This window comes from Nanorana parkeri, unplaced genomic scaffold (assembly GCF_000935625.1).
Source record: "Nanorana parkeri isolate BGI_ZX_2015 unplaced genomic scaffold, ASM93562v1 scaffold2542, whole genome shotgun sequence".
NCBI classification, from domain to species: Eukaryota; Metazoa; Chordata; class Amphibia; order Anura; family Dicroglossidae; genus Nanorana; species Nanorana parkeri.
The window spans coordinates 80,010-92,804 of NW_017308810.1; the positions used below are offsets into that span (position 1 = coordinate 80,010).

General features: G+C 40.0%; 1 protein-coding gene across 1 annotated transcript in view; it reads left to right on the forward strand.

Annotated features, from left to right (window-relative positions):
• Positions 1–331: 331 nt before the first annotated feature.
• The window catches only part of LOC108801879 (polypeptide N-acetylgalactosaminyltransferase 9-like), a gene marked incomplete at its 3' end in the record, with an annotated part of 47,693 nt that continues 35,229 nt past the window's right edge, over positions 332–12,795 (forward strand). Inside the window, exon 1 of the mRNA XM_018573789.1 lies at positions 332–680. Within this exon, the coding sequence (XP_018429291.1) occupies positions 440–680 (241 nt within the window). The remainder of the gene's footprint in view (positions 681–12,795) is intronic.

The window sequence follows — 12,795 nt, forward strand, 5'->3', positions numbered from 1 at the left end:
CTGGCTGGAAAGCCCAGGCGTAGCTCTACATCGGCAAGGATCGGGAGGTGGTGCTGAACGGACAGCTCCCTCTCTATTCCACAACAGCACATCATTGGAGAGCTATGAGAGGAGGGACGTGGTGCTGAAAGAACAGCTCCCATGCCTCATACTAGATCACTCCACAAGCCCGGCAGCCACATCCACCTCCATGTGCCACCACCAATCAATGTGTCTGCCTTTAATGCCTCCATGTAGATCCCTGTATCCTCACACGAGGTAAAAGCGTGTATAACAGCGGTGCTGAAGGGTCAGCTTCCAATGTTCTAGTCCCTTTGTCTCTCTCTCTCTCTCTACCTGATGTCATTTGATTGCTTCTTTGCCGGACTGCTCTGCTGGGGCTTGCTGTAAATGCTTGACTTCACTTGGAATGCCCTGATGCTGGATCTCCATAGATTTCATGGCGGTGGCACGAAAAATCAAAACTTTGCTGACTGTAAATATCCTGGTCTTCGTAGGCATCATCCTGTTTTCGGTATACTGCAGGATCCAGGACAGGTCCCAGGAGCTGGTGCAGATCGTAAGAAGTTCTGACCGCAGAGTGAGGAGCAGAAACACCAAACTGGGGGCATTGGTCGACCGGGAGTCTATCCTGCAAAGGCTGGACCATCTGGAGGAAGTAGTATACAATCAACTAAATGGTAAGATACTCTTTGTATAGCCATAGGTGGGGTGCGTATGCCCTTTTTATAGTCAATGAATTATCAATAGGCATGTTTTTTTTTTGGCTTGAGCTAGTACTATGATACACATTTGGCATTACCGTACTGGATTCACTAACATTTCTGGTCTGAGATGCTGGTATTATTTTTTGAGAACACTACATTTAAAGGGATTGATATGAATGACAATTCTTATTATGATTATTATGATGATGGTTGTTATTATTATTCAACTAGTATATAGCATATTCAAGGCTGATGCCAATGTAACCCCAAGTAAAGATCATGGGATGCATGCACAATATAAACATGTATTTTAGTATATAGAATATTTCATTCATTATGTTTGCATTGCTACACAGGGGGACAGGGATGTGTAAAAAGTATCAACCAGATGAGCTTGTCAAGTTGTCAGGAGATGCTGGTATTATTTTTTTAGATCACTACATTTACAGGGATTGATATGAATTACTATTCTTATTATTATGATTATGATGATGATTATATTTCAACTAGTATATAACATATTCAAGGCTGATGCCAATGTAAAGATCATGGGATGCATGCACTATATAAACATGTATTTTAGTATATAGTGTATTTTATTCATTATGTTTGCATCGGCAACACAGGGGACAGGGATGTGTAAAAAGTGTCAACCAGACAAGTTGTCATGAGTAAACGTCAAGCATGACCTTTCATGCATAAGCAAAGTAATATGTTCGTCCATCTCGCAGATAATTGATTACATTTGCTTCACTGTGTACAAACGTCACTGACCTTGGACATGCGCCTGCTCTGGTGCTAGATGTTTGAGATTATATGAAACCAATAGCAGGTGTTTATGTTGGCTTCAACCAAACTACAGAGCTAGAAGTTTTACCCAGAAACCTTCCTCCCCTATTACTGGGATATTTAACTTAACGGTAAAAAAAGAACTCGATCAAATATTGGCGTGCACTGGAGCTGAAACATTCATTTAGTGAAAACTAGCTTAAAAGCAAAAGGTCAGTGGGCAATCACTGAAGGCAGAAACCAAGCCTCAGTAAACAGTTACATGCTCCCAAGATCTGATAATTCATTGCTCTCTGTTAAGTATTGCAGGATGCATGGGGGTTGATTTATTAAAGGAGTAACATATTTGCTTAGCCCAGTGAAGCTGTGATTGCTTCAGTCATTTTTTAAAGGAACTTGTATTTTCTACTGTCCTGTAAATGATTGGGTATTTAAAGTGAACACAGGTTTGGTGAGCTATGTTTGTTTCTTAGTAAATCACTGTCTACTTTAAAATCATTAGTAAATCATTGTCCACTTATAGTAGACCAACCCCTTGTAGTCAGTGTTTTACTTATGTGTCAGAAGAATTGTCTAATTCAAATGTATAAAAAATATCAAACATACCTTTAACCATTCAGCAATGATGGTGATTATCATTAACAATATTCTCTGGGCACTAAAGAGGTTAAAAATGGCAAAGTGAATAATATAGGCCTTAGAGTCAATAACAGGGATCTCCTCTGTAGAGGCCATTGATTTATTGGTGTGCTTTATTATGTAGTATTGCCAAGTGTGCACAAGTATTTGCAGACCAAGATCTGTTCACACAAAACTTTTCCTTAAGGGGTAATATTGAACTGATCAGTAATTCATCCAAATAAAACATATTTAACTGACTACATACGTAAGTAAGCATATTCAGTGACTGAAGAAAAAAAAAAAAGAAGATCACTCCACATATTGGCTGCCTTCAAAGGCACTGAGTTTTAAGTCGGCAGTGTAAAGCTTTGCTTGCTTCTTAATCTACTTTCTCTTTAATCCAATTGGCTGTGAAGTAGTGGCAGTATTCATAGCTGGTATAAGTTTATTTTTAAAAGAAAACTGTACTGAGAGAATATAGAGGTTGTAATTGCTGACCTCTTTGTATGAAAATGCTAGCTGCCTGGCTGACATGAAAATCCATTGTTTTTTCTTCTTTCTAAGATACTGACCTGAAAGTATGCTAGTATCCAACTGGCATGCTTATTTTGGGTTAGTGGTTCTGAAAAGTAATGAAGCCAGACACAGTCAAGCACCTATTCTGTCCACAAGGAGGTTGGCAATGACAGCTCCTCTTAGTACAGGTTTTCTTAAAGAAGAACTTGGGGCAAAAGTTTAATTAACCGTTGCAGTGGGGCTACCCCACACTGCTAAGGTTAACTGCTCATTTTGGTCTTGGGAGGAAAATAACATAAGGCATACTCACCTGATCCTCCGAGCTGACCTTCTCTGAAGGTGCCCATGCACTCTGCGATTTTCCTTCGGAAATCGTTCACAAATGGTCTTATGAACGATAATCGATCGGTTGATGGAAAACCAACTATTTTAATTACTGTACTTCTGGCCAAATTTCCTCAATCAGTCCAGCTGGAAAACTTGTTTTGAATCTTACGAAAATCGATGGATTAGTGGCATTTTCGTATGAAAAAAATTGCAGCAAGAACACTGCACATGCGCAAATGAAAATCCGTTTTGTCGATCGACAAAATTTGGTGAATTAGTATTGCTAACGAGCGATTATCGAAATCCACATTGGTCTGTGCATGATGGGCTATTTGAGCTAGAATCGAAAGAGGGTTCTTGGCAGCAATAAAAAATTCTGATCGAAAATCTATATTTGTATGGCCAGCTTAGGACCGGTCCAACCAGCCTTGCTCCCCCTCTGAAGCAGCAGCCTAAGGTCCCTGAGTCATCACATGTTATGCACAGTGTATAGGATGTGATGACACAGAGGCGCATAACATCATTAGAGCATAGGAGTAGACAGGCTGGAGTGCTGTCACCGCTGGACCAGCTCCAATGTTTGGTGAGCATTACTTTATTTTCCTCCCTAGACCAAAACAAGCAGTTAACTCTTGCAGTGCAGAGGTTAATACAATTTTTGCCCAGAGGTCTTTGATGAATCATTTGTTCAGTGTGAGATTGTAGGAAGACATCTGATGTACAGTATATTGTTTTCAACCAAAAATTGTCCTGTGGATATATACAAACTATTAAACTGAAAAAACTCAACTTACAACCAGGTTAAAGAACTAATTCAATATTCATGTTAAAATCTGGATGATGATATATTTATTGAAAGTATCAATTTACACCCAACTGGTAGATCAGCTGTTTATAGACGTGGGCAATTTGATTCATGAATCCCTGCGGGATTCAGGTGCAAACATTATGGGGTCTATTCACATCCGTAGCTTTGGCTGATCCTTCGGCTAGCTTCGACCCCAGGACCCCTTCGGTTCAGTAGAACCGAAGGGCTGCTGTACGGGCTAGTCACTATAGCACGTATAGCTCCTGAAGTTGGCCGAGGGGCTCAGTCGAACCAAAGGCATATGCTTCGGCTTGACTGGTAAAGCCGAAGCTGGCCGAACTGGTAAAGCCTTCTACTGACTGCTGGGTGGAGCCAGCCGTCATCTCACGGCTGGCTCCGGCCACTTGCACAGACATGTCAGCATCCCTGGTTACCGGGTAACCAGGGATGCTGATCTCCACACAGCCCAACTCTCCTGGACGCTCCGGGAGTCTCCCGCTATTAGACAGCGGCTCCCGGCCGCCCGGAAGAGAAACATTTTCTCCTGGAAAGGTTTACTCTGCTCGATTGAGCAGGGTAAACCTTTCCCTGCTCTGTTATCTTTTTTTTTCTTCTGACATCAGAGCCGTTGGCTGACGTTAGAATAAAAAAAAACCAGCATAGGAATGCATAGCTACATTTAGAGCTGCAGCTAACGATTATTTTCAAAATCGATTAGTTAGCCGATTATTAAGTTCGATTAATCGGTTAATCGGATAAACAATAAAAAAAATTAAAAATGGCTCCAATTACTATTGGCTATTTCAATTTGCAATAGCCAAAGCAAATTAGCTATTGCACCCGCCCACTTCTGCTGTCAATCAGCAGAGGGGACCTGAAGTTCTCCATCAGGTCCCCTTCTAGTGATTGACAGCAGCAGAACCGCCCGGGCCAATAGAAAACAGTTGGGCAAAGCTAGCTGTCACTGCATGTATTTTTTCTACTTTTTTAACTGTTTTTCTATTCTGCTCGGTACCACAGAGGTACCGAGCAGAATAGCTGCTGTTCGGCATCTATGAGAATAGGCCGAACAGCAGCGAGTAGCCGAACATGCTGAGCATGTTTGGCCGACTTGAAGCCAGCCGCAGCAAGCCGATGTACAGCTGATTTTAGTCGGTGTACGGCTGAAATTAGCCGTACAAGCCTGAAGTGAATAGCCGAACAGCGTTCGGCTCACTTCACTTCGGGTCGGTTATTCACTCGGCTGCCTATGGCCGCTTTGTGAATAGACCCCTTAATGTTTCTTGCAATTTCATTCTGCCTAATATTAGATGCTCCAATATTTGTGCTATTTTTATCAACCTCTTTGTCTAGGTTTTTTTTTTTGCTAATACACAGTAGCTAGTCTGTCTGATAAAAAATTTCTTCCCAACACCCACACAGGCAGCCAACACTTTTACATAATATTTTCATCACGCAAATGAACAGAACAAGCTCAGCTAATAGCCAGGGTTAGTGGGTGTCCAGGTAACTGGCAGACAGCAACATAGCCAATCCCAGAAATCTGCTTTAATAAAAACTGCAGCGTGGCTGTGATTGCAATTGTTTTCCTCATCATAATCTTCTGTATGCAAGCTGGCATTAATAAATCATCAATGCAAGACGAGAAAAAAAAAACTATTTCCCAAATAGAGTATATAACCTTTTGTGCCATAACCAACACTAAGATCTGATACATATTTTACTGTAATTGTGTCTTTTATCCTTCCCATTTTTACTCCCTTTCCAGTAATATGCAGCATTCATTGCAGAACATAATTAAATGTGATTCAAACGTATTTGCTGCCTGCCTTTCTTCTCCTTTATTATTATTGATAATGATTTCAAAGGTGCCAAAATGTAACAAGAGCGAGATAAAATTTAGTGAGATGAAAGTGTGGAACATATAAAATAAAAAAGGCACACAGGATGCCTATAATGTTTACAGTTTTTAACCACTCTAATAAACTTTTCATTTGAATGGTTAAGTAGCAGCTCCTTTTACACATGGTGTATTCCAAGGACAAACATCAAAGCACTTTATGACTTTATATAACTGGCCAGCAGTGAAGGGCATTCAGCAATAAACTTTGCATGGCAGGTAACCCCAAGGTGTTGATGTTTACCATGTGCAGAAAAGATAAGGCACCCTTAAATATCATTGAACATAATATAATTATATTTGGTAATGTCAGCAGAAAAAAAAAAAAAGAATAGTTTTATCTTGCTTTCCAGATCATTAAGAAAACATTAAAAATAGCATGCTGGTCCAAATTACAATCTCTAGGGAACCTATCATGGTATAAAACAACTGGAGCTTGTTCTACTTGGTAATGCACGAGCACAAGGATTATATGGCATTTATATTAGAATTAGTCGCTTGGATGGATGTTGGTGTTTGGGTGCAGGAACATAAGGAAACTAAACTGGGAGGAGCATAAGAAAAGCATGTGAGAGATGAAGTCTACACAAAGAACAAATCTCAATTTAGCATCTCTGTAGTACATCCATATAGTAATTATTAGTTTGCAGCAGGCTTATATTGAACGTTTTTATTTTACTGATTTGTCTTATTCTCTTTCTAATGTCCTAAAATTAACAGTTTAGAAAAAAAAAGACAATTATTGTTACATATTTTACTGCAATATTGCAAAACTTAAATCACTTATAAAGAACTATAAACTAGTATTTTTTTTATTTCTTGAGTGTTTTGAGCAATTCAGTGAAAACATTTGAGCAGAGGTGGTTTAGGGGGACCGCAAAAAAAGTTACAAGACCTCCTGGCAGACTAAACAGTGATTGGAAACACTATACTGTATATAAAGCAGTTGGTATCCTGCCTCCAAAGATGAGGAAAGTGGAAAGTATTATGCAATATCATGAATGCAATTCACATAACAGGGTTGATTTATGAAAGCCACATAGGCTGTTCATTTTGCTAGGGAATTTTCACTTTGTAGGGGAATTTTCCCTTAGCGTAGTGAATGAGGTGAAGCTCTGCTGACTTCCATCTTCCAATCATGTGCAAACAAAATACTGTTTTTTTTATTTTTTATTGCACATATTTAGGTATTCTTTGCAAAGTACAATTTAACCACATTCACTAAGCTAAGTTAAATTTCTCTTGCAAAAGGATAGTGTTTACTAAGAACATTAATTCATTTTTTTAATGCTACAGCACAATGAAAGCCTTTATAGTGTTTATGACAGTAGACCCATATGATTTAAAGTATGGGTGAAAGTTTACAGCACTTATCCATTTCAGACCCCCTCCCCTATCCCGGCATTTTGCTATGTACCTCAATTTGAAGATCTGGGGAGATCTTCATTATGACGTTATTCAGCCAATAGGGTTATTCACTAAAGTCAATGGAGCTCAGGCTATGTAGGCCTAGCAAGATCTCGTGCACAGCAGCCGCAGACATCCTGCCTTCATGATCTCCACCCGGGGAATGAATCCAGACATCCCCCTGCAGCCCGCGTGCACACCCCTCTTCTCTCATAGCATTCTGGGATATGCAGTCCTCAACAGTCAATCCTGCTAACATCTTCCTGGGCAAAGAACTCATGTCCCACAAGTCTCTGCTATCAGAAGCCCTGGTCAGCTGCAACATCAGGTTTCCCTTAAAGTGGGCAGTTCCACAACAGTGCTACAAAATGTTTCAAAGTTTTGGCATGTTTATATTGATACACACTGGTTTTATAGAGATACAATATAATTTTGCATTTTTAATGTGTTTTATTTTTCTTTTACTACCTTTAAACTTAATTTTACAAATACACATTGAATGGGCTCACCCATGATATTGAACTTTTCAAAGAGAGAGCACAGAATAAGCTATTTGCCTTCTGACTCTTTCTTTCTAAATGAAATACATAGTAATAGTGGTGGTTCATTTTCGACATCATTGGCCCACCAACAAATCTCTGATATGCAAATAAGTTCTACAGATTTAAGACTAATAATCAAGGTCAGGCAGACCATTAGCAGCTTGGGCACCTAAGGCACTAGGAAAATCAGCTCAATGTATTCAGGCAATGAACCAATTTGATAGTGCTTACTTGCATATGCTTTGTCTATACGCAAGCATGATATCAATTGGTACATGCACTGTGCATGCATAAACAACAATACATATATCCCATTGAACATAATACTTTCTATTCACTTGTTTCTAAAAAATAACCTGGACAAGTGAGGACCTGACAAGTCTCTGTAAAGCATATCTAATCTTAATGTCATATAACCTGCTAAGTGGCAGTGTTAAAAAACACTTCAATAACATTTTTCCCAAATGTCAAATTTTCTAATCTCTTCAGGGTGGATGAGATAGCACCTGAGACTTTCCAGCGATCTTACTGTACAATTCTGCTGGTCTCTGTCATATTTTTTATTTTAGATCAAATATTACCACAAGGCATTAATATATATATGTGCGATGTGTAGATATTAAGTGGGTAGATAGATAGATAGATAGATAGATAGATAGATAGATAGATAGATAGAATGTGTATATTGGAAATCAGATGTATGCTGTCATACCATTTGGCAACCTTTCATGGTTGGTCTTTAAATGTGCTTCTCACACTATAAGCATAGGCAATGGGAATAAATAGCTCAAGAAGGGACTTCAGTTTAATGTTAGTGTAATCTATTCAGACACAAAGCACACAGATTTCCACCATAGAGCATGTTAATTTTGTTTCATGTGGATGCTAATGAGTTTATGATCACATTATACTGCCTAATTGTCATACGTTAAAAAAATGCATTGGAGTTTTGAGACAGGAAAATATGGCATTGCCTAGTAAATTCAAACTGACATTGAGTGGTAGGAATAGTAAATTAAAGGAACAGAAAAAAAATACTTCATTATAATGTAAAGACATTTGTGTAGAGAGGTACTTTGATGTTTTTGTTGATGAGTGACGCATATCTTTTTTTTATTATGCTCTTCTACCTCCTCCATATTCTATGTATCCAAGGTACAGATCTGTCGATTCTTCCTTTAGTGACTATCTGTATAGGACTGATTAGTGAATATTTAGGACAGGATAAGCCTCAGACTATTACTGAGATAAGAGAAGATAGGATAAGCAGAAAAAGCAATTGGTACACTTCACTAGTAAGCAAGATGTTTTGTAGAAGTAACAACCAAATATAGCTGGTCCAATATACAGTCATAGCCAAAAATATTTTCACCCATGCATTTCTGTCAGATAATGCACCACTTCCATGCAAAACTCAAAAAATGGACTAGACAAAATTATTGGCAATAATTAATATTTAATATAATACTAATATTTGGTAGCACAGCCCTTGGAAAAAATTACTGAAATCAGTGGCTTCCTGTAACCATCAATGAGTTTCTTAAATCTCTCTACAGGAATTTGGTAGCAATCTTCTTTCGCCAACTGCTCCAGATTTCTCAGATTGGAAGGGTTCCTTTTCCCAACTGCTGTTATGAGATCTCTCCACAGGTGCTCTATGGGATTCAGGTCTGGACTCATTACTGGCCAGTCCAGTACTCTCCAGCGCTTTGTCTGAAACCATTTCTGGGTGCTTTTTGAAGTGTGCTTTGGGTCATTGTCCTGCTGTAAGACCCATGACCTCTGACGGAGACCCAACTTTCGGACACAGGGCCCTACATTGCATCCCAGAATTCTTTGGTAGTCTTTAGATTTCATAATGCCATGTACACAGTCAAGACATCCAGCAAAGCAACCTCAAAACATCAGTAAAACTCCACCATGTTTGACTGTAGGGACTGTATTTTTTTCTTTAAAGGCCCCATTTCTTTTCTGAAAACAGTAGAGTGATGGGCTTTACCAAAAAGCTGTAATTTTGTTTCATATGTCCACAGCACATTCTCCCAAAAGGATTTTGGCTTCCTTAGGTAAGTTTTGGCAAACTCCAATCTGGCTTTTTTATGTTTCTGTGTCAGCAGGGGGGTCCTCCTGGGTCTCCTACCATAGCGTCCCTTTTCATTCAGATGGCGGCGTATAGTGCAAGCTGACACAGTTGTACCCTGTGTCTGAAGGTCAGCTTGAATTTGTCTGGAAGTTGATTGAGGGTCTTTATCACCATTGCAACAATTCCATTGTTGCTATTTTTGATCAATTGTTCTCTTTTGTCCAGGTCACAGGAGATTAGTTACAGTGCTGTAAACGTCTTGACAATGTTGCGCACAGTGGACACCGGAACATTAAGAGCTCCAGAGACGGACTTGTAACCTTGAGATTGTCCATGCTTTTCCACAAAAACTTGGAATGCAATTATTTCTTGCAATTTGGAGAAGGTGCCAATAATTTTGTCCAGTCCATTTTTGGAGTTTTGCGTGGAATGTGTCAGATTTGGCTTTTTTTTCTCCACTTTTTTGTGTCACACCCATGCAAACAAAAGAAATTAACATGAGAATGCCTAAACATTTGTAATTGCAACAATTTTCTGTGCAAAGTGGTGCAATATCTGATAGAAATGCAGGGGTACCAATATTTTTGGCCATGACTGTACATAAAAGATACAAACTATGAATAAAAATCAAGCTTTCATTTTATCAACACAAATGAAAACAATTATTTTGTATTGGTATAACAGCTTGTATATGGGTGTACATTTGCTGTCCCCTCAAAATAACTCAACACACAGCCATTAATGTCTAAAGCACTGACAACAAATGTGAGTACACCCCTAAGTGAAAATGTCCAAATTGGGCCCAATTAGCCATTTTCCCTCCCCGGTGTCATGTGACTCGTTAGTGTTACAAGGTCTCAGGTGTGAACAGGGAGCAGGTGTGTTAAATTTGGTGTTATCGCTCTCACTCTCTCATACTAGTCACTGGAAGTTCAACATGGCACCTCATGGCAAAGAACTCTTTGAGGATCTGAAAAAAAGAATTGTTGCTCTACATAAAGATGGCCTAGGCTATAAGAAAATTGCCAAGACCCTGAAACTGAGCAGCAGCACGGTGGCCAAGACCATACAGCTGTTTAACAGGACAGCTTCCACTCAGAACAGGTCTCGCCATGGTCGAACAAAGAAGTTGAGTGCACGTGCTCAGCATCATATCCAGAGGTTGCCTTTGGGAAATAGATGTAGGAGTGCTGCCAGCATTGCTGCAGAGGTTGAAGGGGTGGGGGGTCAGCCTGTCAGTGCTCAGACCATACGCCGCACACTCCATCAAATTGGTCTGCATGGCTGTCGTCCCAGAAGGAAGCCTCTTCTACAGATGATGCACAAGAAAGCCCGCAAACAGTTTGCTGAACACAAGCAGACTAAGGACATGGATTCCTGGAACCATGTCCTGTGGTCTGATGAGACCAAGATAAACTTATTTGGTTCAGATGGTGTCAAGCATGTGTGACGGCAAGCAGGTTAGGAGTACTAAGACAAGTGCGTCTTGTCTACAGTCAAGCATGGTGGTGGGAGTGTCATGGTCTGGGGCTGCATGAGTGCTGCCGTCACTGGGGAGCTACAGTTCATTGAGGGAACCATGAATGCCAACATGTACTGTGACATACTGAAGCAGAGCATGATCCCCCCCCTTCGTAAACTGGGTCGCAGGGCCGTATTTCAACATGATAACGACCCCAAACACACCTCCAAGATGACCACTGCCTTGGTAAAGAAGCTGAGGGTAAAGGTGATGGACTGACCAAGCATGTCTCCAGACCTAAACTCTATTGAGCATCTGTGGGGCATCCTCAAACGGAAGGTGGAGGAGCGCAAGCTCTCTAACATCCACCAGCTCTGTGATGCCGTCATGGAGGAGTAGAAGAGGACTTCTGTGGCAACCTGTAAAGCTCTGGTGAACTCCATGCCCAAGAGGGTTAAGGCAGTGCTGGAAAATAATGGTGGCCACACAAAATATTGACACTTTGGGCCCCATTTGGACATTTTCACTTAGGGGGGTAATCACTTTTGTTGCCAGTGCTTTAGACATAAATGGCTGCGTGTTGAGTTATTTTGAGGGGAAAAATGCAAATGCAAAATGCAAATGTACACTGATTTACAAGCTTACATCCACTACTTTACAATTTAGCAAAGTGTCATTTCTTCAGTGTCGTCACATGAAATGATATAATACAATATTTACAAAAATGTGAGGGGGTGTACTCACTTCTGTGAGATACTATATAAACGTGGCGCTTTTTTGATGCCATGTTATAAAAATTTTATGAGCACAAATGACAGCACAAATGGCAGTAAAATGGCAGGCAAGGGGCACTGTATAGTTATCAAGTGTCAGATCTGAGGTGATACAGTGTAGTCCTCTCAGATTACACTGTATCAGCTCTTATGTGTGTTTCACTTTTAAGTTTGCCGCCCAGTTCCGCTCCCAATGCGCCGCTGCTGCTCGCAGGGAACGAAACCAGGAAGTCAGATGCCGGCTGGCGATCATGGCGGAGGACATAGATCATTCTCGCCGGCGATCATAGCGGATGACATCGCTGGATCGCCAGGAGAAGGTAAGAAAACTCCGCTGACAGCTCTGCAATGTTACCCCGAGCATGACTCGGGGTTACCGCTCCTGGCAGAGAAAATTAACCCCGAGTCACGCTCGGGATTACCGCCAGGGAGGTTAAATACAGGAAATTTCAATCAGAAATTCAAAAATTCGTATTGAAATTTTTTCCAGTTGAATTCATATTCAAACCACATCCAAATCTCAATACTAGTTACTGCTCTACAAATAAAAGGTCATAGCACCTCCCTATTAATAATTTACAGTGAAATACCATCTCTGAAAAGTTATCAAAAACTGATAGCTCTCTTTACTTATTCATTGTGAATTAATATGCTAAGTGTATACTGGTTTAGTTCATAAGATGGCTTGCATGTAGTAAAAAAAGATATATAAAACTGTGTTTTAATCCTGCAATTTTTAATTGTACTTTATGTAGGTCTGCTAATCTGTTTTGGAATAATTTTGGATGGTTTCGCTACTGCTGGCTACTCTGCAATTAAAACACTACAAAATTCCTCAGGAATATATATATATATATATA